The 25,610-nt window shown below is 34.0% G+C and overlaps 2 protein-coding genes and 1 long non-coding RNA gene across 5 annotated transcripts; all 3 read left to right on the top strand.

Moving 5' to 3' along the window:
• The first annotated feature begins 886 nt into the window (after window positions 1–886).
• Window positions 887–2,493, top strand: LOC146888688 (uncharacterized). The gene is made up of 2 exons (XR_014984050.1): window positions 887–1,219; window positions 2,317–2,493. It is a non-coding gene; the product is annotated as an uncharacterized LOC146888688 (long non-coding RNA).
• A 1,528-nt stretch (window positions 2,494–4,021) lies between these two features.
• LOC114194847 (RAF-like serine/threonine-protein kinase 20) lies at window positions 4,022–13,270 on the top strand. Its single transcript, XM_028085258.2, has 9 exons — window positions 4,022–4,279; window positions 5,151–8,129; window positions 8,206–8,286; window positions 10,551–10,703; window positions 10,836–10,999; window positions 11,244–11,391; window positions 11,489–11,611; window positions 12,320–12,407; window positions 12,869–13,270. Exons 2-9 carry the CDS (start codon window positions 5,385–5,387, stop codon window positions 13,051–13,053), a joined length of 3,687 nt encoding a protein of 1,228 aa, XP_027941059.1. The 5' UTR covers window positions 4,022–4,279; window positions 5,151–5,384; the 3' UTR covers window positions 13,054–13,270.
• Window positions 13,271–14,910: 1,640 nt separating this feature from the next.
• LOC114194833 (RAF-like serine/threonine-protein kinase 20) lies at window positions 14,911–24,134 on the top strand. 3 transcript variants are annotated; one of them, XM_085669952.1, is made up of 10 exons: window positions 14,911–15,214; window positions 16,073–18,871; window positions 18,995–19,251; window positions 19,339–19,401; window positions 19,897–20,073; window positions 21,389–21,552; window positions 21,870–22,017; window positions 22,101–22,223; window positions 22,525–22,612; window positions 23,690–24,134. In XM_085669952.1, the coding sequence occupies exons 2-10, from the start codon at window positions 16,393–16,395 to the stop codon at window positions 23,881–23,883; spliced, it is 3,693 nt and encodes a 1,230-aa protein (XP_085526078.1). In that variant the 5' UTR covers window positions 14,911–15,214; window positions 16,073–16,392; the 3' UTR covers window positions 23,884–24,134. The 3 variants fall into 3 exon arrangements, with proteins under 3 accessions (XP_085526078.1, XP_085526072.1, XP_027941049.1); XM_085669946.1 differs by having other exon boundaries at window positions 16,073–19,251; XM_028085248.2 differs by having other exon boundaries at window positions 14,913–15,214; window positions 16,073–19,251; window positions 19,921–20,073.
• The last annotated feature ends 1,476 nt before the right edge of the window (window positions 24,135–25,610 follow it).

Genomic DNA, 25,610 nt, shown 5'->3' with positions numbered 1-25,610 from the left:
ATCAAGTTTGCGTTTATTATGACAAATGGTTAGCAAAAAACATTTTGAGGTTAGGCACACATTCAATGGAGAGAAATTTGTTGTCAACTTAGATAACAAGGTCTGTAGCTGCAGAAGATGGAGTATCACAGGTCTGCCTTACTATCACTCATTGGCTTGCAATCAAATTTCTAAATTTAGATGAAGAAGACTTCATCCCACTATGCTTTAGAATGTTAATGTAACACCCTCTATTTTATATTAATTATATTTAACTTTCTTGTTTAAATATATAGAGTTAAGTAATTTTATGATTTCATAAGTAAATTGGCAAAGGGCTTTATACAATGTAAAAGATGTTATCTTGTGGGTGCTAACTACTTCTTATTTTGAGTTGTGTAAGTAAAATTGTGATTAAGGCTTCATTAACCATTGGATTAGGCTGAAATTTTTATAGAGCATTCTTAAAATATAGTTCTTCAATATGAACGGTTAGATTTTGAATTGGAGGTGTATGCAAAGAGCAGTTACTTCCGCACTTTAGTGTAAAAGTAAGGTCTCCAGCTGCTGTCCAGTTCTGAGTTACCTTAGTAAATATTTTATTCCTGCTTCTTTAGCCGTTGGATCAAGATGAAATTTTTATACAGAGTTATTAAGACATAGCACTAAATGTTGACCGTTTGGATTTGTATTTAGAGGTCTGTGGTGATAGAAATAATTCTTGCAGTTTGAACTAGCGTCAGTTACGTCCTCTTTTGGGTTATTTTAGTAAAAATTTGATTGCAGTTTTATTAACCGTTGGATGGAGTTCCAATTTGTTCGACCGGTTCTAGAGACATAAGTATTTAGTTTCACCGTTGGGATTCACAAATAGAGTTGTGTGTTAAGAGATATGAATTTTACACTTTGGAGTGAAAACAAGTCTTCTAGAAAGTCAACAAGTCTTCTTGCAACTACCATGAAGTCTCCTACAATGAGAATTTCGACCAAGCTTCTCTATATGGTCAAGATAAACTTATCCTCACTAAGGAATCTCATAAATTTACCATCAATACATCCTTATCCCTTTGTCCAAGATTTTTCCTATAAATAGGACTTCACTTTACACATCTTCTTCACAAAATCCAAAACAATAGAGAAGGAAAGGTATAAACTCTTGGGAGAAAATTGAAGTAGGAGAGGAAAATCCAGAATCTTGAGGTCTTCATTTTCATCTTAGAGTATATTTAGTATCTTCAAGGTATGGGGGGTCTATCTCAAATCTCTAAGTCTTTATCTTAGCAAGTTTTCTTTAAGTATACAATCTATCTTCTTGATTCTGAAATTTTTATACATTATCTTGAAATTTTGAGTTGAAAAATGGATTCCTTGGGTATGAAAACCTAGGGTTAGGTTCAAGAATCATCTTATTTGGAGTTTTACACAAAAAGTTACAAATAAAACAAGTTTGCTATTTTACTTATAAAATTTTATACGGAAATTATGCTTTAATTATGATTACTGTTTTGATTAATTTTCTGTAAAGTTATTGTGAAAGAATGATTTATGCTTGGTTGTTTATTTTAAATTCTTTTTAACTTGGTTGTTTTTACTATTTTGAAAATTGTGACAAATTAAAAATGCAGTTGTTATGCTGCCAAAATTTTGTGAAAGTCTCAAGAATTATAAAGATAATGCGAAAGGATGATTGTAAATTAAAGTACAGAAATAAAGAATAAAAAGGACTGTATGGATAGTACAGAGATACACTGGGTATAGAGTCCAGAGAAAGGTCTGATAGACCTAGGAGAATCGAGGGTGGTGATATAGATACCCTGGATTGACGTATACAATTAGCCGGGTATTTGAAAATTCACAGGCCTCACACTCTATTCTCGACCGTCCTCTTGACTATACTTTAAGACCAGGAAGGTGGAATAACGTTCACGTTGTATCCGTGAGAACGTTTAGCCTGCTGGCACTATCCATATTGGCATAAGACCATTATGATTCGGAAAAAAATCTAATGGCAGTGTTTGGGACCCAAAGTATATAAAGAAAGAATATGAGATGAATATACTGATGAGTTGAAACTCAGAATTATACAAATATGATTATTAAAAGATTGATAATGAGGATTTTGATATCCTAAATTTAAAACATACGGAAATGATTATTTTATTGATTAATTTGATTTTGATATTTTTGGCATGGTTAGTTATGACATTATGGAGATTTTAACTTTTGTGAAAATGTTTCATTCAATTGAAAGTTTATTCAAATGACCATACTTTGAAATGTTATGATGAAGTTTTGGAGTTAAGGGAAAGACTCACCCTTACTTTCTTTATTTTTCAGAGGAAGAAATTGGAGACCTAACATGTAACAATGAGATTGTTTAGCCTAACTTTTCTTGTAACCTTGGATTATGTTAAAGCTACAACTGATATGGTGTAACTTGTTTGTGATGTATTTCAAACTAAAAGTACCTTTAGTTGGTTGTAAAAGTATAAACAAACATATGTTACAAACACTTATATGTATGTTAACATTTTATTCGCATAAATATCATGTATGTTTAACAGATGATACATTCGAGTGATGTATTATTATTATTTTTTTTGTTTGGTATTTATTAATTGAATACAAATAAATTTTTCCTTAAGTAAATGATACATTAGACAAGTAAAGAACATCTAGTAGCACCGAATTCTAGTTGGGGTGTTACAGTTAACATATGAAGAGACTTACCAATCAATCATATACCCTACCAATGGACAACACCAGTGAGATGTTACATAATTTCCTGATGTTTTGCCTCCACTTAATAGAATCCTACCAAGAAGACCAAAAAAGAAAAGACGTTTTGAAGCTTGAGAGTTGAAGAAGAAGACAAACATGTGTTATCTGTAAAGAAATCTGGTGCATGAAAAAAATGTGGCATATGTCAACAACTTAGCCACAATAAGTAGACTTGCCCTTTACTGCCCCCATAACCTGCACCTACAAAGTGGGCCAACCTGTTCAATAATGGCAGGTCATCACTGTATAGGCAGGTTATCCGGAATATAACAAAGGGACTAAACTAAACCACTTTAAAAAATAAGAGGATTAAATTGAACAATAACAAAATTGGGGGACCAAATTGAATCAACTCAAAAAATGGTGGGACCAAATAAAAAATTATACCAAAATAATATAAGAAAAATCTTAAATAATAAAATATTACATATAATTTAATAAGAGTTTGGTAAAGAAAAGAAAAAACAAAATTTATAAAGTTAAATAACTTTACAATAAATAACTCTATGTTCATATATAAGCTAAGGTACATCCTTTTTCTTTTGTCTAAAAATTTCCTTATAATATTCACTTCAAAGAAAGTTAAATTTGATGATAATATAAATCTTAAGTTTAAAAGAATTTTATAAATATGTCTTTTTCTATTCAGTATTTCTTTTTTTTAGTTTAAGTCAACACCAACACCAAAATAATAATAAAGTACAATTTAAAGAATTATTTATAGCCATTACTAATAAAGTTCAAATTTTATAACTATTTTCTTACACATTATTTTATCTCTATATTTATTAATTTACGTTGAGAAGTGAAATTGTGATGGTAAATAGAAAGTGTTTTTATTATATAATTATAAGAATTAATAAAATTTTGTATATATATTATAATTTTATTTATTATTTTAATAAAAATTACAAATGCTTCTATTATATAATGTTATAAATTTTGATATTATCTTTTTTATTAATATGTTATATTAATAAATTTTTTATTATATACACTATCATAGAGAATGTCTACCACTAATTATTATATATAAAAATCAATCAATTTTGAATCATATATTCATCATTAAATATGCCTAATTTTGTTTAGAACATCAATACACATGATTGAACAAAAAGAAGTTGGTGGTTGCAGAGAATTGGTCACGTTGTCCCTTCTGTATTTATCTGTAAGGAAGGAGCTAGATTGATTATTTCTCGTTTGACTAAATGCAGAAATAAATAAAAAATAATTATTAAACTAATTTCGGTATAAACGAAAACGGAAAGGACGGTGGGTGCAACTGGTAGAGAGAGAAAAGAACGTCTTTTTCAGCAGAAAGGAGTTCAACAACTTGAAGTACAAGTTGGTTCACGCTGTAGTGTGAAACCGAAGTTATTGCGTGACACTCAGAAGAGAAAAATACACGTGGGTTTATCTCATTTTCCTCCCAAAGCTCTGTTTTTGAATGAAAATTTTGGTCTTTCCTGTGATCTCTTCTGGGTCGTAGCTGCATCTTTTGAGCTGAGAGCAATGGGTAAGACAAAGTTTTGTTTTCTATTATTTTTTTTGCCTCATTGGGTGTCTAGATTCAGTTTCATATTCTGTCAGTATTTTGCTGTGTTTGGGGTTCTCTTTGTTTTGTTGTTTTTTCTTTTTTTAGTTGTTTTTTGGTGCCTCATTGTGAAGCTCAAGTATTGTAGGCAGAACCCTAGATTGGTTAACTTGGGTTTGGGAATTGAGATGCAGTTGAAGGTTTCTGACTGTGTTCCCGGGTGTAGTCTAGATTGAAACAAAAAAATTTATGTTTTTGTTAATTAGTGTTTCATTTCTTTTATTGGTGACGGTGATGGTCTCTGGCTTATCTGCTACATGCAACTGTGCTTGAATACTGGATGCTTTACGCTCTGAATGCAATTGTTTTGCCAGTTTGTATGCCTACAAAATGACGAAAAGCTTAGGGGAATTCGGTACCTAAACATTTTAGACTAGTTGACTGAAGAGCTTATATAAGATGTCAATGTTAGTGCTCACGTTTGCAGTATATTTGAGAACTTACTTTGACATTTGCGAGCTTGCCTGGTCTAATTTGTAGTCATTGAAGTCATGCTCCAATGACATAACAGCTTTCAGCTATGGAAATGCAGTTAAAGTTGTCCACTAAATACATTTTCTTTTCGTTAACCTAAATTCATCATTTAGTACCAAAGTTATTTTTTGCATTGGAATTTGTTAATGTTCATTTAGCAAAAGGTACGGCCAATGTGCTGACCCTTTGTTATGGTTATTCTGTTTTGTTGCTTAGCATATATTGTCTGCAGGCAGGTCATGTATTTGTTTCCATATATTGTGACTATTTTCATGTCAATTAATTTCTGGAACTTGTCTTGATTCAATTTTGTTTGCAGGGAGTTTGCTTTATATTTAATCTGCGATTTGGGAGAAAAAAGTACAACAGTTCTTAACAGTTTTCAAGATTGCAGATGCTTCAAATATTTATACGGTGATTAAAACAGCTCAGTTACTAAAACTGTAGTGCCTCAGTTTTCACCAATTTTTTAGTGCATTTTTCTAGTATAAAGAGGAAAAAAATGGCGTGATTTGAACAATCAAGATTTGATAACACGATTTCATACAGTAACATGGAATCTAGACTTGATGAATGGCACCAGTCTCGATCACAGCCAGTGACGCAGGACCATTTGGATGGCACACATACCCACAGAAGACCGGTTGACTTTAATACATCAGAAGTTAAACCTGTACTTAATTACTCTATACAGACAGGTGAAGAATTTGCTCTTGAGTTTATGAGAGATAAGGTGAATATGAGGAAGCCTGTATTATCAAATGTCAGTGATTCTAATTATAACCCAGGTTATATGGAACTGAAAGGCATTTTAGGCATCAGCCATGCAGGATCTGAAAGTGGATCTGATATCTCTATGCTTTCAATGGCTGAGAAATATCCAAAAGAATTTGATAGAACGAGTACATCTTTACCTGGAGACAGAATAAACTATGGGTCAATTCGATCAATGCCAAGAACTTCATTGAATCAGGATAATAGACAATTTGTGCCTGGGTATGGCTCTTTTGGAGCTTATGATAGATCAATGATTATGAAGTTTCTTTGCAGCTTTGGCGGTAGAATATTGCCACGACCATGTGATGGAAATCTAAGGTATGTTGGAGGCCAAACACGTATTCTTCGACTAAGAAAGGACATATCTTGGCTGGAGCTCATGCAGACAGCGTTACAAATCTATAGTCAGGTTTATGCAATCAAGTATCAGCTTCCTGGGGAAGATCTTGATGCTTTGGTATCTGTGTCATCTGATGAAGATTTGCAGAATATGATGGAGGAATGTAGTCATCTACAAGATAGGGAAGGATCACAAAAACCTAGGATGTTTTTGTTCTCAATGAGTGATTTGGAGGATGCTCAATTTGGTCTCAGCAGTATGGGTGATGATTCTGAGATTCAGTATGTTGTTGCTGTTAATGGCATGGACTTGGGATCAAGAAAAAGCACTACAATGATTGGTGTCAGCGTTTCTGCAAATGACATAAATGAATTGGACAGGCAAAGTATTGACAGGGAGACTAATAATAGAGTTGGTATAGAATCTATTGTACAAGGAAATCCTCCCCCAACTAACAATTTTGACTCATCATTGGCTTCTCAATTTTCACCATCGGTGCTACCAACTTCCTCAAATTCTTATGAAAAGTATCCACTGTTTTATGGTGATCAAATGATGTGCCATGGGGAACTTAGTGATCACTACTTTATTAATCACGGCCTTGATCCTTCTCATAAACCTGTTATTGGAGAGACCCCGATGATTATGCCTCCCCATATGCTTGTCAATCAACAAGGGATTTTGAATGAAGGCCTTCCACCTCGAGGAATACAAGTACAACATTCAGAAATACCAACAACATTGGCAAACAAGATGGTTACTAGTTCAATTCCACAAGTAAGTGACCCTGGGAAAGTTTTGGCCTCAGAATTACCATCACCTGCCCCTACTCAACTGCTTAATGGTTACATGAAAAATAATTTTCCTGAAGCATCTGTTGTAGTTGCTGCACCAGAGGGGTTTTCATTGCATCCACCAAGCGTGGACAAGCGCCAAGATTATGAAGAGACTTCTTCTACAAGTAGCAGTGCATTTGGTCCTACTTGTGTTGATTCACACTCCAATGCTTCTGACTTGAGTTCCCTTCATCCCCCTCCTCTTCCCAAGAGAGTTTACTATTCAGAGAGAATTCCACGGGAACAAGTAGAGTTGCTGAACCGGTCATCAAAATCTGATGATACACACAGCTCTCAGTTTCATGTTCCAGATTTACTCTCTGATATCAACCCACCAGATTTAGTTACAGAATCTGTTGACAAGTTGCGTGATGGAAATCTGTCTGATCGAAATGGGGAATTAAGCATCACAGAAAATCCATTGCATGCAAATGTATTTGCAGTTGATAATGGGATTGTCAATAATCAAATATACAAACAGCCGCCTGATACAAACACTCAGATAAAATCAAAGCTAACTGAGCATGTGAATCCTGAGCAGAGGCAAGTATTATCAGACAATGAAGGACACACAGATGTGTTAAATAAAGAAAATGTTGTTGGGTTGGAAATGAAAATTAATGGTAACAATAGCTATAACAAACCCCTGATTGATGAGACAAAAGCCAGTAAACCTGACTTGCAGAATTTGCACCAGGTTTCTTCTGGTAAGAATCTTGATGATCCTGCATCCACTCTTCCAGAGGTTGATTGGGGTGATACCTCTGTGAAGGAGTCTAATGATGTGCAAGCCTTACCGGTATCTCTAAATGGGAATATTGATGATGACTCTGAAGAATTTCCTTCTGATGTCATTACAAAACAAGCACATGGTGACATCCTTATTGATATTAATGATCGGTTTCCCCGTGAATTTTTCACTGATATATTCTCTAAAGCAGTACTTGAAGAAGACCCCTCTAGTTTCCATCAATTAAATTCAAATGGAGTGGGCTTAAGCGTAAACATGGAAAACTGTGATCCTAAACGATGGTCGTATTTTCAAAAATTGGCTCAAGCGGGCATTGATAATGTGTCCCTTATTGACCAAGATCATCTTGGTTTTGCACCTGCGACAGGAAAAGTGGTTGGAGATGATAGAGCTCAACATGTTACACCTTTAACAACTGATGAAGTTTCTCTGAACCATGCAGAGTCCCACCTCGATTTTGTTGAAGAAAATTTGCTAGGAAGAATTGGAGCACAAAGAAAGTCTAACTATGATCACTCCCAAGTGAACGACACTGAAAGCATGCAATTTGATGCCATGATGGAAAACATAAGAGCTCAAGAGTCCGAAGGCGAGGTATGATTTTAACTATTTTTGGTTTTGGACTAGTTATAAATATGTGTATATGCTTACTAAAGTTCTTATCACTTAGGTTGGGATGTTTGAAAAAAGGAATAACAATCTACATCCTCTTGATTCTTCTTTGGAAGAGATTGATACGAGTTCTTTGCAGGTAAGATGCTTATTCATGAGTGTGCGATATTCTTGTGTTTGCAATTGTGGTACGGAAATTAAAGAGGATTTTGCTGAAGAAAGTTCATCACTAGTTATCAGACATCTGTAGTGTATAAATAGATGCTAATTAGAATAACATTGAGAATGCATATTTTCCTGGTGTGGTTCTTAATTATTATTCATTTAACTATATCAAGGGTTGATTAGGTTGTGGTTAAAATTTTTAGTTTGCATTTTGCAGTAGATTAGGAGACTTGTATTTTAGTGATGAACATGACCTGATCATGTTGATCCACTCATATTGTCGTATTTCCATTTCAATTCTCAGTGTCACAGAAATTGCAATAATAACAAAATCCCCCAATGCTTCTTTCTACTTCCAATCTCCTATATTTAGAAAAATGGCATTTAAATTCCTTACAGCTTGTATAAAATACTAATGTACATTGGTACCAGAAGGTTCCTTACTAGGTGATGGTATGGGGGGAGAATTGTTTATGCAGCCCTACCCTTGTATATGTCATAAGGTTGATTTTATATTCAAACCCTTGACTAACTATGAAGCCCGTGGTGTGTCGTGAGTCCGACACATATTGGGTATGCGTACGATACTTATACGACACACGTATCAATAAAGTGTCCAATTTGAAAGACATTATTTTTGTCTTTGACATGATTTTGACATTGTCCAATACAATGTTAATAACCACAAATTCAATGATTTTTCTAAAAGCTCCATAAACTTGTTAACTTATCACATAAGTTTCTACTATGATTATAAAAATAAGGAAAAAAATCTTATATGATCACTACTTTTCACTTTTTTGGATATTAGATAGATAGATTATATTCATTTTTGTGTTAGTTGAAAATTTAAAATACATGCCGTGTCCTATGTTTTTTCAATTTAGCCATATTTTCGTGTCCGTGTCGTATCTGGGCTCCGTAGCTAACCAGTCACCAATGGTCATTGCCTTTCAGTTTTTCATTGCATCAGTAGACGTTGATTCCTTCTTATTTTGGATGTTTAGATATTTCCTGCTCAAAACGTGTTAAAACCATGATTATTGATGATTGTTGCTGATACATTTCAGGAATTTTTATATGTTAGCCTTACTGCATTTTTATTCTATATCATTAGAGTATCTTGCTATTAATACTAGGATTGTTTATGTAGAAACAATCCCATAATCACAGGGATTTGTTGTCCCATTGTATAAGTTTTTCCTATTTCTTAAAATTATCAGCAGGCTTTTGTGTACATAAATCTAATGCATCTCATAAAATAAAATATCATGGATTATTCCTAAACTTGAGAAAGGAGAAATCAGTTAAGATAGTTAGAATAGTTGTTAGTTAGATATAAATAGGAGAAGAAGGATAGGAGGATAGGAGAGGGGATGCTCATTTTGTAGATTGAGCATTAGCTCTTTGTGAAAGGATAAATCCTACGCTTCACTACAGTTTTCTCTTTTCACGGCGAACTAATGCTCAATCTACAAAATGAATATCCTCCGCTCCTATCCTTCTTCGCTTATATATATATATATATATATATATAAGTAATGCGAATTAACTCATTAATATTCTAACTATCTTAATTAATTTCTCCTTCTCCTTATATCCTAACACAATGCGTGGAGACTAAGACATTTCTTTATGTGGATTGCAGTTGCTTGATGTTTGTGTTACACCATTCTCAAGAGGAATTAGCTCTAAGATTTCTTTATATTTTTCGTTGATGATGCAATACAGTGTAAATATGTCTTTTGAATTTAATGACCATAGATAGTTAGGCGTTCTTTGTCTTTCTTTAGTTGTTAAGTGCTACTTGCTTGTACTCACTACTGAGGCTTCAAAAATATTTACAGTATGTTAATAATTTGGGTGGTCCTTCCTCTATGAAAAGGGGTGTGCTTTACCGGACCAAAAGAAAACTTGCAACACTTTACTTGGGGAGCTAATTTAAATTGTTCTTGTAACCACTGATATTGCTAGCTTCTATTCAACTAGTATTTGGTTGAACATTTCTTTGACATGATCTTATATCATGTAGACTAACAATGCATTTCTAGGATTTGGAATGTGTCTTGGACATTTTTTTTCTTCCTTCATTTTCCCTTGTGAAGTGCATGCTTCTAACCAACTAGCTGATTTTTTTGCCTTCACAAATATTCATGTGCTTCAGATTCATTGTCTTGCTTGTTCACTGGCCTTAAAATCTTTAATTCATTTCTTCCTTTATTGGAATTCAAATTGTAGGTCATAATGAATGACGATCTTGAAGAGCTGAAGGAACTGGGTTCTGGTACCTTTGGCACCGTGTATCATGGAAAATGGCGAGGAACAGATGTTGCCATCAAAAGAATAAAGAAAATCTGCTTCACTGGTCGATCATCTGAGCAAGAGAGACTGGTAAGTTATAATTTAATTTATGTTTGATGCATGCACTATGATTTTCCAGTTTAGCTATGTCCTAACATGTATTCTTTTTTTTCCCTACATTTACATGAAAGTCCTCACTAACAGACGTTGTTACATTTTCAGACTGTAGAATTCTGGCGGGAAGCTGATATTCTTTCCAAGCTTCATCATCCAAATGTGGTGGCATTTTATGGTGTAGTGGAGGATGGACCCGGAGGAACAATGGCTACTGTTACAGAGTACATGGTGGATGGTTCTCTTAGGCATGTGTTACTTCGCAAGGATAGGTAACACTCCTAGAAAAACATTTCGGTTATTTAGTTTTATTAACCAATTTTGCCTAAAATGTTGATTTTTATTCTGATCATTGTATTAAGAAACTAACCAGTATGGTGCTGTTATATCAGTTCAAGGCTTATTATTGCTTCTTATTTTAAGAGAAAGTCATGCATAAAACAATTCAAGTCCCTTTCCCATACAAAATGGATGATAATTCTTGTATTTTACTAAAGGATTTGAATTTTGTTGCAGGTATCTTGATTTTCGTAAGAGACTGATAATTGCGATGGACGCAGCTTTTGGAATGGAATATTTACACTCAAAAAATATTGTACACTTTGACCTAAAATGTGACAATTTGTTGGTGAACTTGAAAGATCCTATGCGGCCTATATGCAAGGTATCTAACCTGTGGGACTTTTACTTTGGTTTTCTGTGAACATGAAATGTTCTGCATTAAATAGAGGTTGAGAAGACTAAGAAATTTGGTTTTCCAGGTTGGGGATTTTGGATTGTCAAAAATTAAAAGAAATACCTTGGTTTCTGGTGGTGTGAGGGGCACTCTTCCTTGGATGGCACCAGAGCTTCTGAATGGTAGCAGCAACAAGGTCTCAGAAAAGGTGGAATTTTTATCTGTTTGAATGACATGCATCTTCTATGCTCACATTTAAGGAGCTGCGTTGTATTGGTCTCTCTTCTAGATTTTAAAATAGTGGCGAAATTCTGTTTATTAGTTCACTGTATCTAGGATCGTGTTCTTCCTCTCATTTTTCAGCGGTAGTTATTGATTGAGTGCTATCGAGGGAATCTATGCGACAATTTGGCCTTTAGCAGCACTAGAGTGAGGGGTTTCAGATAAAAGATATCTTTTTGCCCTCAAAATAGCATTATTTCGGGGTGTATTTCAGGGGCAAAGTTGAAGTTTCTGGATCACTTTCTATAACTTCAAAACAAAACAAAAAAATTATTGAACTGTGAATAACCTCTCTTCGAAATTTTTGAGTAGTTTTTACTTTTCGAGCATTTATATATCGTATACATTATTTAATTTGTATGAAAAATGTTTGGATAGGCCATCTTGCTGTGTTGCTATCCAATATTGATAACTTTGCATTGGAGTATAAATTTAAGTAAATTATTTGACTTTGAACATTTTAAACATACAAAATTTTCTGTCTATATTGTACTTTTGGAAATCTTTTCGTAAGGGAATAGGAGATCTACAATGCTTTTATATCACCTCTGTTTCTGTTTACTTCAACATTTTTTTATCAGCAAAACTTGTCGCTTGGAGTTATTGATTGCTGAAATTGAATTTTTATTTGTAGGTTGATGTGTTCTCCTTTGGCATAGTCTTATGGGAGATTCTAACCGGTGAGGAGCCATATGCCAATATGCACTATGGTGCAATCATAGGTATGATCTTTTTCTTATGTTCTTTTTCATTTCAATGCAATTTCATTCTTGCTGTATCCTCATGAAATTGGTTTCTTCTTCTAATTGAAGTAAAAATATTAGGAAAGCTTCTTCTGTTGTTTCTTAAAACAGTGAAGTGATCAAAGTTGAGAATTAAGGTTGTAAATATCAGTTATAGAAGGTGAAAAGGAGGAGAAATCCCAGGGGTTTATATACTAAAATGGGAATGAATTCAGCAACTTTAGTTAACTTTGTTCAATTTTTAACTGGTTTCTTTTATAGTTTTTTGGAAAATTGAAGTTGGTCATTCAATACATATGAAAATTAACTAAAGTTACGTGACTTTTCCCGGATGTTGAAAATGAACTAAATTACAGGAATTTTACTGGAAAAAAGTCACCATTCCCTACATGTAGTTAGTTATTTATCATACAGCTACTAATTGGTTTCTTCTTAAACAGGTGGGATTGTGAATAACACATTAAGACCAACAATACCAAATCACTGTGATTCTGAATGGAGAACACTGATGGAGCAGTGTTGGGCACCCAATCCTGCGGCTAGGCCCTCCTTCACAGAAATAGCTGGTCGATTGCGCATAATGTCTGCAGCTGCCAAATCATCGGGTCAAAAAACATCTAGATGATGCTGATTGGTTCCCCCCCTCTTATACCAATGTCATTGATGATTTTTCTTGGTTAAGATGGATACTGCTGAATTTATTCATTGAATGCTACTCCAAACTTGTATTTCATTGAATGGTATACTAATATTTTTTCGATGATTCGATGGTTGCCTGATTAAATTATTGTTGTACAGTCAACCAGCTTAGTACAAATTCAAACTTATCATTTTAGTTTCTATTTAGCTCCTTAATTTTGTTCTCTTTGTTTTTTTTTTCAATTCTTAATTCCAGAAATTAGATTTAGATTTACTTAACTCCGCAAAATCTGCTTATATAGATGAAGTTTGTATATTATTATAGTTTAGTTAAATCACTGTTAAAAGAAGCATTAAGTTATACCACTACAAGTATTGATAAATTTGTGCACAACCACTTTTTGCATCAATGTAATAGAACCAACCGGTAAAAGGATGGTGAAACTTAATTATATGTCTTTATTGTTACATCTACGGATCTTAAATATGTCGAGATAACATCTTTAAATTAATTTAAATGTGAGATATTGTTTGGTTTAGAATTTAAATTTCTTGTTACGGTTTTGTTTTAAAAACTTGTCTTGAAAAATCGAAAAGTTAAAATAGAATATATATATTTGAATTATTTTTAGTTTTTTATTTTTGTACAATGTGAGATGATCGGATGTATAAGAAATTTTTGCACAATTAAATACTTTTCGTGAGGTTAATTTGAGGGTAAGTGGTGATCTATACAGTTCCTAATGATACAAAATACTAACTACTTTTTCTATTTTTCATTTATTTCTACTTTATTAGATGACTAAATATTCAATTTTAATTTTCCCCTTTTTTACTTTTTCAACTGATTTCTTTTCTATTTAAGTTCTCTCCATTTCTGAGAGTTGATAGTTCATTCATATTTTGGTGTTCAATGACAAAATAAAAGTAGAGATTCGTTTAGTTTTATTGAAACGATAACAAGGATTATAATTCACGTTATATAAATTGGTTTCAAGTTTATGAGCCATTTTAGTTTGATTAAAACATATATATATATATATATATATATATATATATATATATATATATATATATATATATATATATATATATATATATATATATCCAGGTAGAGGAAAAGCGAATTGTATAATCTTGGTTGGATTAATCAGACCAATAAGGATTCACATAATAGTTACTTTAAAGATATAACTTTACCTATTGTTCTAAATTAAGAGCTTCATATCCTTATCTCTAGGTGAAAGACAAAATAAAGGAAATAAGTTTTTCTTTTTAAATAAAGAAGAAAAGACATTTGATTCGTCATTTTGTAAAAGAAAAATAAGAGACTTCAATATTTTCAACAAGTTCCGTATAAAGAACAGAATGCCAAAAACTTTTAAATACATACACTAGTGTGTAATACAGAAGTTTGAAATTTTGACCAAATAAATTAGAGTTTAAAAATAAATTTTATATTTCATATTTTGAAATATTTACAGTAAGTTTACGCATTATAATATTAATTTAGTGGATAACAGTTTAAGAAAATGTTTTTCATGCAGTTATTTTTCTTTTCTCATCAACAGGTTTTTATTATATGCTTTTATGACGGTTCATCTTCCTCAATTCTAACGTTTTTCGACAAGTTGTTCGTAAAACTTTTTTTTAATTATCCTTTTCAGTATATATAATAATATGATAGTAATAATAATACGATAATATGATAATAATAACGTTAATTTCTCTCCATGGAAAGCCAACACGTGGCTAACTATTAACGAACTATTGCAGTAAGAATAATAGAAAAAAGGTGGAAGTTTTTGGACATAACTGTTTCTTCACTCATTTGACTGTTTTTCTGACACAAAAACTTAATTTATTCCAAAATTGAGGAGAAATAGAGAGAGAAAGAAGAGATAGTGTGTGCTGTCATTTTGTTCCAAAAGGATCATTGAAGTAGAAGTAGATTCAGCTTGTTTTGAACCCAAAAGAAGAAAAGGTAGATCAAAAGATGGGGTAGACAGAGCTGGATTCTTTTTCGCTTCTTTCCCATATATACCTTTTCATTTGATTTCAGTTTCCCCCCAGATACCTGCCATGGCTCTTCCTCTGAAACCTTCTTGAGCCATACCTGCATCAAGCTCAAAACAATCATCAGTCAGGTATTTAGTTGATTCTGTTCCATCCTTTTCCGATTCACTCGTGATTTTGTTATGATTAGTGATGTCTTCTGCTGTTAATTGAGTCAAACTTGATTTGTGTTCTTATGATCCTGCATGCTGTGTTTTGACTGGGAAAGGTTAAATCAAGAGTCAAGTTTGATAATTTGCGGATTATATGATCATGGGAGAGTTGAGAAGAAGTGATCTAATATAGAGGTCTACTTTTAGATGACCTAAATATCATTTTAACATATTTTTCCAATTGATTTGCTGAAAAAAGATGGGTAATATATTTTCCCCCATTTTTTAGTGCTTGTTGTTGGGTTTTGATGCACTACATCCTGTTATTAGTATTAGAAAACAAAGTCTAATTTTTACAACAACTTTTATAATTCTCTTTCTTCTTTTTTCATGTAGTTAGTGTAGGTAATGAAGAGTAATGAAGGAATGGAGTAGGGAGTGAAAGAAATTTATAGAAGATAAATAACTTACCTTACCTTCACCAACTACCGGACTCTTCTATATTATTACTAACAAATGAAGACAACGAAGGAACAACCTTAGACTTATAGTATCCTAAACTTTCAGATTGTAGAGTGATAATTTGTGAGATTTTGCGTTCTTCAAACAACTATAAGAGGTCAAGACAAAGTTTTATTTCTCGTGTATGCAGGTAAATAAATTGCTAAGTCTATAGGTTTACGATCAGTTGAATCTTTTGACAATTCTAATATGTTGGTGATCTATTTTCTAATTGATATTTTGATGATGGGTATAATTTGTCCCATTATGTACTTGCTTCTGTTTCTTGCTACATCTTACATGCTGAGCAGTTTCTAAGTTTCATCATGCACACAGGGTGACATACTCTGAAGGTAGTTTGATCTTTGAAGAAAGTACCTTGTATCAAGAATTCTTAAGATTGCGGAAGCTTCTTCATGTGTTGATTATGGTGACAAACTTGAGCATCGGTAAATCTTCTTTCTGACCCATTGCCACGGGTCAAGAGTTCAAACTTTTGGAGTTGTTAGCAGTCCCGTTTCTGAGATTTGGAAATTGAATTTACAGTATTTGGTGCATTATTTCTACATGATGTTAAGTGTCTTCCCAGGACTATGGCATTACAGTAAATCCATGCATTTAACTTCCCAGATGAGGCTCTGACAAGACTGCCAAGGATGCAGAAACATCAATACAATTCCATGGAATCTAGAACTGAGGAATTCCATTCTGCGCCGCAATTGGTCCCTCAAGACCTTCGTGATGGCATGCATATCAATGCACGGCCTCCAGCATATAATATGTCAGAAAATAAACCTGTACTTAACTATTCCATACAGACAGGTGAGGAGTTTGCTCTCGAGTTTATGAGAGATAGGGTGAATCTCAGGAAGCCTCCCTTTCCAAATGTTGTAGGTGATCCCAACTATTCAACAGGCTATATGGAATTGAAAGGCATTTTGGGACATACAGGATCTGAGAGTGGATCTGATATATCTGTGCTCACAAAGACTGACAAGGGTCCTAAAGAGTTTGACAGAAGGAACTCTTCTCAACACCAGGACAGAAGTAATTATGGTTCAGCTCGATCAATTCCTAGAACATCATCCAATCAAGAAAATTACCGAGTCCTTCATGGTACTGCCTCTTCCAGTGCATCTGAAATTTCATCCATGAAGATGAAGGTTCTGTGCAGCTTTGGGGGAAGAATATTGCCAAGGCCCAGTGATGGAAAGCTTAGATATGTTGGGGGTGAAACGCGTATTATAAGTATAAGAAGAGACATACGTTTGCAGGAGCTTATGCACAAAACATCATTAATTTATGGTGAACCTCATGTGATAAAGTATCAGCTCCCTGGAGAAGATCTTGATGCGTTAGTTTCAGTATCTTCTGATGAGGATCTGCGGAACATGATGGAGGAATGTCATGATTTACAAGGTGAACGAGGATCAACCAAGCTTAGGATGTTTCTGTTCTCTATAAATGATTTGGATGATACTCAGTTTGGCATAGGTAGCATTGACGGTGACTCTGAAATCCAGTATGTAGTTGCTGTTAATGGCATGAGCATGAGTTCAAGAAACAACTCAATTCTTCATGCCGCAGGTGGCTCTACCAATAACTTGCATGAATTGAATGAACAAAATAATGATAGGGAGACCAACAGAGTTTTGATGGACTCATTTGGTGTTAGTGGCTCATCTTTGACTGACAATGTTAAATCATCATTGACTATTCAATCTTCACAACAAATGCTTCCAATCTCCTCTAATGCTTTTGAAACCCATCCATTGTTTTATGATGACCCGGTTATTCACCAAGGGGATGCTAGTCAATATCCACTACAGCACGGTATTGGTCCTTCTAACAACTCCGCTCGCAATGTTGGAGAGATTCCAGTTTCTGTGCCTATTCAAAGTCTTGTTAACCAAGGGATCGTGAATGATGGACAAACATCCAGCGAGTTGCAGGTACAAATTTCAGCCATGCCAGACACGTTGGTAAAAAGAAAGGGTGATAATTTCATTCATACAGGCAATGATCCAGGAAAAGTTTTCCCCTTGGAAGCACCATATCCTATTGCTTCGCTGCCATTTGGGGGAAATTTGCATGCTAATTTACCAGAGGCACCAGTTAGTGCTGCTATATCAGAAGGGTTTCATCATGCAGTGCCATCAAAGAACAAGGGTAAGCACCAGCAGTCTGAAGATGCCTATTCATTGATCGGGAGTATGAATCCCACACAGACTCCTAAGTCTGGTGAAGATGATTTATATACTACACCCACTGATGCATTCAGCCGTGCTCAGGTTGATGCTGAGTCCAATGTGATTGATTTCGGTAGCCTTGAACCACCTCCACTTCCCAACAGAGTCTACTATTCAGAGAGAATTCCAAGGGAGCAGGAAGATTTGCTGAATCGATCTACTAAGTCAGATGACGCTTATGGTTCTCACTTACTTATGTCCGATTTGCTTTCTGACTTCAGCCAGAAGAATTCAGAAACAGAATCCAATGACATATTGCACGGTGGGAATATGTCAAATCAGAACATTATGTCCAGATCAGCACCAAAGCCTTTGCAAGCAGATGGCAATACCATTGATGATGGATTTGCCCCACCGCCAACATACAAACAGTGGCCTGATACAACAAATAAGTTGAATTCAAAGTTAGCACTGCATGTGAATTCTGAGTTGAAGCAAGTGTTGGTAGATAATAAGGTTACTGGAATTGAGGACCAGGTCCTCCATTCTGAAAATGATACCAATCGTTCCAAAGACAACCATAACATCCTCTTAGTTGATGGACCCAAAGGTACTGGACATCTGGCACTTCATCAGGTTCTTCCAGTTGAACATAATCTGAATGTAGTGTCTAAACCTCCAGACCTCAATTTGGCTGAAGTTTCTACCAGGGAATCGAATAACGGTACTAAGGTCCAAGCTGTGGCTTTTCCTTCAACTGGAAACACAGGCCAAGATGTTTCTCAAAATTTTCCCCCAGAAGTTAGGACAAGACCTACTACTCAGGGAGACATTCTTATTGATATTGAGGACAGGTTTCCCCGTGATATCCTTCATGATATGTTCTCCAAAGCAATACTTTCCGAAGATTCCTCAAGTATTGGTCCGTTAGCAGCAGATAGAGCAGGTTTGAGCTTACACATGGACAATCATGAGCCTAAACGTTGGTCATATTTTCAGAACTTGGCCCAAGAGGGGATTGATAATGTTTCTCTAATTGATCAGGACTATCTTGATTTTTCGTCTGCAGTGAGGAAAGTTCCAGATGGGGATAGTAAATCTCAGCATTCTGCTGCACTACTGGCAGATGGTGCTTTGGCAGGACACAAGGAATCTCACCTAAATTTCGGTGGTGACGAAAATCAGAAAAATGTTCCTGTAACAACTAAAACAGAATCAACTCTCCTTCAACAAAAATATGAGCATTCCCAGCTAAAGGGCAATGAAAATAAGAATATGGAAGCCATAATGGAAAACGTAAGACCACAGGAATCTGAATACCTGGAGGTATGATATTAATGGTTCTTTATATTTGTAGCCTGCACAGATTTGCTCTTTTTAGTGACAATCTTGCTTGTAATGGATTGAATTTAGGATGACCAGAATGAAGCAAGGAATGTTGATTTGGCAGGGAATTTTGACATCAGTACTGTGCAGGTATTATTCTTGGATGTATTATTTTGTTTGCGTTGATGTCTTATACCTGCCTGCCTTTTCTGCAGAGATTAGTCCACCTATCCATTGCACACTTCAGAAATTATGTGTTCGATCTCCATCCTGTTTCAAATGAATTGTTGTACAAGAAATGATCCAAAACTTATAAAATTAACTAAAATGAAATTTTATTGGTGAAAATATGTTCTGGCTGGATATTTATAATACCTTGCATAATTACTTTGACGCTACATCTTGGATTATTCTTGAAAAGTTCCATGTCACTCTTCACCAGCCTTGGTGTTAACAACCATTTCATAATCTGTTTTCCCCTGTAACATGCATTCTCTACTGAGATGATGGCAATGGCATATCCTACATAAATTTGTTTCTGTAATATGGACCAGAAGAACATCTGTAGTAGATGATGGCTTCGTTGCTTTATGTGTTGAAATTATAGACTGAGTTCACAAGATTTACTAACATTCAGTTTAATAGATATATTTACAATGCTCATGGCAGTTCATAAAGAATGATGATCTTGAAGAGCTTCGAGAGCTGGGTTCTGGTACCTTTGGGACTGTGTACCATGGAAAGTGGAGGGGATCGGATGTTGCTATTAAAAGAATAAAGAAAAGCTGCTTCGCTGGTCGATCTTCAGAACAAGAGAGACTGGTAATTTGCTTATGAGTGATTATGATCCTTCTGTCCATGTTTTATATTCTTTGTCACGTACTTTTGTCAGGTCACTCTGTCAAAATATGAATGTAAATATTTTACATTTATTGTATAATAAATATAGATTTGGTAGTATAAAATCCTTAAAATTAAAGGGGTGGGATTAGGAGTTTATTCGGTAGATTTACTCTAGTTTACTATCACCAAGAGCTTAGAAGACTTTCGTGGGGATTGAAGTAGCTGACTTTAACCAGGGAATTTTTATCTCAGCCAAAATATGTAACTGATTTGCTGGCAGAAACTGGAAAAATTGGATGCAAACCCGTATCAACTCCAATGGATCCTAATCATAGTTATGTAAAGTTGAAGAGGAACAAACAGTAGACAAAAGGATGATCTAAGGTTGGAAAATTGATATAGTTTACTCACACTCTGACAGACAATTCCAATTCAGAGAGTGTCATCAGCCAATTCATGCATTGATTGAAGGAATCGTATCTTCAAGCTGCTTTTATGGTTCTGCAGTACTTGAAAGGCCACCTTGGAAAGAAGATACTGTTCAAAAGGAATAGAAGACTAAATCTTGACGCCTATACTAATACTGATTATGCAGGTTCTCTTTTTGATAGAAGATCAACAACTGAATATTATACTTTCCAAGGTGGAAACTTAGTGACATGGAGGAGCAAAAAAAACAATGTGGTGGCAAGATCATTGGCTGAATGAGAATTCATGTTCGTTGGTGAAAGACTACGTGAATTACTATGGCTAAAAATTATCTTAGATCAATTGGAAGATTAATTTGGAGAGTCCTATGAAGCTCTAGTGTGATAATAAGTGAGCAATAACATTGGACATAATCACATTCAGCATGACTGGACAAAACATATTGAATTCTTTAAAGAAAAGTTAGAAGAAGGCCTAGTATGCATGTCATACATTTTGGTGGCTAATGTGCCAACGAAACGACTCAATAGCTCAAGCTTCCACAATTCAACAGCTTGAGAGGGGTGCCGAAAACATGGATGTAATTATCGTGAACTAGTTGTATAATAAATATAGATTTAGTTGTAGGTAATCTCTGAAATTAAAGGGTTAAGATTAGAAGTTTATTTTGTAGTTGTTCCTAATTTAGAGTCTTCATTTCAGGAAATTTATTTCATTTAGTTTTAGGATTATCTTTGAATACCCATGTATTGTTTTGTTTTGGATTCAAGGAAAACAATTCCACAGTTATTGCCTTCAGCCTACATTTCTCACACTCTCTTATATTAAAGGGGCTTGTATTGATGGTATTCATTCTCACTCACAGACCATAGAGTTCTGGCGTGAAGCTGACATACTTTCCAAGCTTCACCATCCAAATGTTGTAGCATTTTATGGTGTAGTTCAGGATGGACCAGGAGCAACATTGGCAACTGTCACTGAGTACATGGTGGATGGTTCTCTCAGGAATGTTTTGCTTCGTAAGGATAGGTAATGTATCCATTATCCTTGGAAAGGATCCTCTCATATCAAAATTTCACATCATTTAATCCTGCAAAAGATCTCTCTCTCTTTACAAACATTAAATATGCTGTGCCTTACCAAAATTGGTGAATATTTATAAAGGGAGAGAGATATAATTTCCATACAAGGTCATATGAAAATTTAACATCAGAGGATCCATTACCCTGATCTTAATTTATTGAATGTCTATGAAGTGGCAATTATTTTCCAATGAAAGTTTTGACATTTTGCTAGTTGCTATAATCCTTAGGTCATATTTTTGCATGGTCTTATTGTTATTCCAGATATCTTGATCGCCGTAAGAGGTTGATAATAGCCATGGATGCAGCTTTTGGAATGGAATATTTACACTCAAAAAATATTGTGCATTTTGACTTGAAATGTGACAATTTGCTTGTGAACTTGAAGGATCCTTTACGGCCAATATGCAAGGTATATATTAAAGTTGGGGATTAGTCATTCTATTGTAATTTTTTCTTCACTGTGACAAAGCTAAGAAACTTGCTTTCCACAAGGTTGGTGATTTTGGCCTATCAAAAATTAAGCGAAACACCCTTGTTTCTGGTGGTGTTCGTGGAACTCTACCTTGGATGGCACCAGAGCTGCTAAACGGTAGCAGCAACAAGGTCTCAGAAAAGGTAAACTTTCAAACAATCTTTAGAAATTTAGAATCACTGTTAGTTACAGGGAATATGAAAATAGCCAGCAAATTGATTTGTATTTTCATCCAAAACCATATTGAAATTGTCACCAACAAGGTTGTAGTTCAATTGGCGCCACCCTATGAAGACTTTTTCATCTTGTTCCAATTTGTCTCACAAATTTAACACTGAAAAGAAGAAATAAATTACACTATTTAGTGGATTATGTTGTCCTTTATTGTCTCTATTCTTTGAGAATCACTGATTATTAATGCTATTACCTTACCTCTATCTTTAGGTTGATGTGTTTTCTTTCGGCATAGTCTTATGGGAGATTCTTACTGGTGAAGAACCATATGCTAATATGCACTATGGTGCAATTATTGGTGCGGTCCTTTTCTCTTCTCTTTGGAACTTTATTACTGTTGTATAGACTCTAATAGCGTTTCACCTTTGCATCAATAGAATACTAACATTGAATTGATAGTTCTATTAAAATCTCAGTAATCAGGCTACGCCGTGAAAATTTAACTACTATAAAACAGATCAAATGTGCAAAACCTGAACAGTGAGGAAATGTTTGGAACCATAAAGACTTTTTAGGAGAGAAAAATATGAAGACAAAATGTCACCACCTGAGTTAAAATTAGATTATACATAAGCTAATTAGTAGAAGCTCTCAAGTGACCTCTGTAAAATTTTTACTTTTTTAACTTGTTGATAATATAATCTTAACTCATGGAGATATTCATTTCAATTTTAAATATCTACTTCCTTACAAAACAACCTCACACAATCTGTAGGGAAAACAATCAGGATAGCAGAAACTCATTGGGCAAGCTAAAAATCTTATTTATTACAATATTTAAATTTCAACATTTCTCACCCCTCCCTTGAAATGTAAGTTTCCAGAGATATGTTGCTCTTATAAGTTTGCAATGACATCTCACATTGTTGATGAGAAAATTATAGAACACAGATGGCTTATGCTAATAAGTATAAATTTATGAACAACTGAGATTTATTTTTAAATTCTAAGTTGCAGTATCAGATGGTATCCAAAAGTTACTGTAAGAGAGAATGATGATTTGAAAGTGTGTCATCTTATTCATTGTAAATGAGTATAAATAGCCAAGTATTATGACTACATTCAACTCTAATTTATGCACAACATAATTAGTGGAAACTAAATACCTAATTACATGAAATCAATTAGCTTCATTATAAGAGAATGATTCTGAACCTTATCACAGGAAATCAATTAGATTAATTACAGGAGAATAATTCCTATTCTATCAGTTACATTGCCATGCATGCACGCTTGTAGCATCAATAAAATTATTTAGTTCTTTCCCTTTAACAAGATTGTTAGCCTCTCCGGAACTTGCAAAGAAACTTTTTTGAAAAGGCAAAAGCTCATTCTATAAATTTGTCATACTTTTCTCAACAATTTACAAATGCAGGAGGTATTGTGAATAACACATTGAGACCTACAATCCCCAGTTACTGTGATCTTGAGTGGAAAACACTGATGGAGCAGTGTTGGGCACCCAATCCTGCAGTTAGGCCATCCTTCACAGAAATTGCTCGGCGTCTGCGTGTGATGTCTGCAGCTGCTATTCAGAACAAAGGACAGGTCCACAAGGCTTCTAAATGAAAATCAACACATTTGATCTGATTCCCATATATAGTTCCCTCAATTATGCTCCAAATTTAGCTATAAATATATTATTCACATGTAAGGGCCAGCAATAATTGTTTGTATTGTAGTTTTCTGGTCCTGCTCATTTTGTTGTTGATTGTTGTGAATATCAGAACTTGTAAATGTGTGTGAAAACCACATAAACAGGCTGTGCAAATTAACATTTGGACTTAATGCTATTTCCACAGTGAATTTTGGACTGCTTACTCCCTCCTTTTACTTTCTCAGGAAATCTCGGACACAGTTATTTTGAAATTCAAAAGTTAACTTTTGTTAAAAATATTTTATCTTTTGTCGGGGTAATCCAAAGGTTAAAAATGAATTGTAGACAAAACAATCCATACAGCTTCTGGATTACACAATCCGAAAAGTTTCTGAGTTGCAGAATCTGGGAAACTTCTCAATCGCCAACTCTGAAAAGTTTTTGAATTGTAAAATCCCGAAAGTTATTTTAAACTTCCGGATTAATCAATTTAGAAGTGATTTGTTACTTTCGGTTTACATAGTTTGAGTCATTTTTATTCTTAAAAAGAACTTTCGAATTGCATATTCGAAAACTAAAAATGACTTTCGAAAATTGAAGAAAATAACTTTTGAGTTATTTGAAAGTCATTTCGAACTTGTAAATTCGAAAAGGATAAAACAGAAATTTTGATATTGATTGGGGTGCAGGACGAAAAGTGTGAAGATGCAGGAAGAATTTGGCACTTTGTCAGCGCATAGCTAGTTAATGGATATGTTTGGATACATATTTCTGTAAATACTTGTGGAGGGGAGGAAAATCTTGTAAACCATCAACCCTAAATTCCTTATGTATTGTGTGTTCTGTGTTACCATAAAGCTTTCTAATGTTACCAAAAAATAGGAAAGAGGGAACAATAATCAAATGATACATTTGAGTTATTCACCTTTTTATTGTTTAAAAAATATATAAAAGTAATTAAACATGAATATATTGTAATTCTTCCTTTCTTTCTTCTTCTTAATCATCAGAGTTAAATGATATATCTAATTATAGTTAAATGATATATCAAATTATGTTGTTTTATTATAATTTTTCTTCTTATGTTTATATATTTTTTAAATTTGTATTTATTTCCAAATAAATCATCGACGTTATAAAAATGTAAAATTTAGTTGAGAGAGGATTTAGAAAAAAAATAAGTGAAATTTGAGATGATAAATATATTTGGAGGTTGGTTGATTATAAAAAGCTAAGATAAATTTCTGTTGTGATGTCATATTAATTTTTATGAAAGATTATTTCTTGTTACTTTTAGCAAGTTCTAATTTTAATTTTCAACTATTACTTCTCCACTAACGAGCTCTAAACCCTATAGAAAATGGAGAAAAGTTTTTAAGGAAATTAGGAGGGGAGTTCTTCACTTTCTTTTACTTTGTTAAGTTTTGTCTTCAATAAAATTGTAGAACTCATGTTTGTGTGTTATGTTTTGTAGGTTTGTTAGTGACATCTTTTTTTTAAGGTTATCACCCTTTAGAGAAATGAAGGACCACTGAGTTTAGCCTAAGGTAGTATATTCACCATATTCCTAATTTTACTATAAGAATACTCATCAAAAGTGGAAAAGGAGAATATATTGGGAGAAGGAACTATTATCCACATTTGGAGGAGAGTGACTGCATTTTTTAATGATTTTTCAATGATAGGAAAATATTCTACC

Source organism: Vigna unguiculata, chromosome 1 (assembly GCF_037176805.1).
Source record: "Vigna unguiculata cultivar grain cowpea cultivar isolate G323 ecotype 2 chromosome 1, ASM3717680v1, whole genome shotgun sequence".
Lineage (NCBI taxonomy): Eukaryota > Viridiplantae > Streptophyta > Magnoliopsida > Fabales > Fabaceae > Vigna > Vigna unguiculata.
Note: the sequence above shows the minus strand (reverse complement) of the source record. Positions and strands in the feature narration are given on the sequence as shown.

What these genes read in the sequence shown, in the direction of transcription:
- LOC114194847 (XM_028085258.2), top strand. Translation starts at nt 5,385, where the DNA reads ATGGAATCTAGACTTGATGAATGGCACCAGTCTCGATCACAGCCAGTG. An exon ending in CTCAAGAGTCCGAAGGCGAG is followed by an intron (nt 8,130 to 8,205) that starts GTATGATTTTAA and finishes CTTATCACTTAG; the next exon opens with GTTGGGATGTTTGAAAAAAG. An exon ending in CTATGCGGCCTATATGCAAG is followed by an intron (nt 11,392 to 11,488) that starts GTATCTAACCTG and finishes TTGGTTTTCCAG; the next exon opens with GTTGGGGATTTTGGATTGTC.
- LOC114194833 (XM_085669946.1), top strand. Translation starts at nt 16,393, where the DNA reads ATGCAGAAACATCAATACAATTCCATGGAATCTAGAACTGAGGAATTC. An exon ending in GTTTTGCTTCGTAAGGATAG is followed by an intron (nt 21,553 to 21,869) that starts GTAATGTATCCA and finishes TTGTTATTCCAG; the next exon opens with ATATCTTGATCGCCGTAAGA. An exon ending in GCAACAAGGTCTCAGAAAAG is followed by an intron (nt 22,224 to 22,524) that starts GTAAACTTTCAA and finishes CTCTATCTTTAG; the next exon opens with GTTGATGTGTTTTCTTTCGG.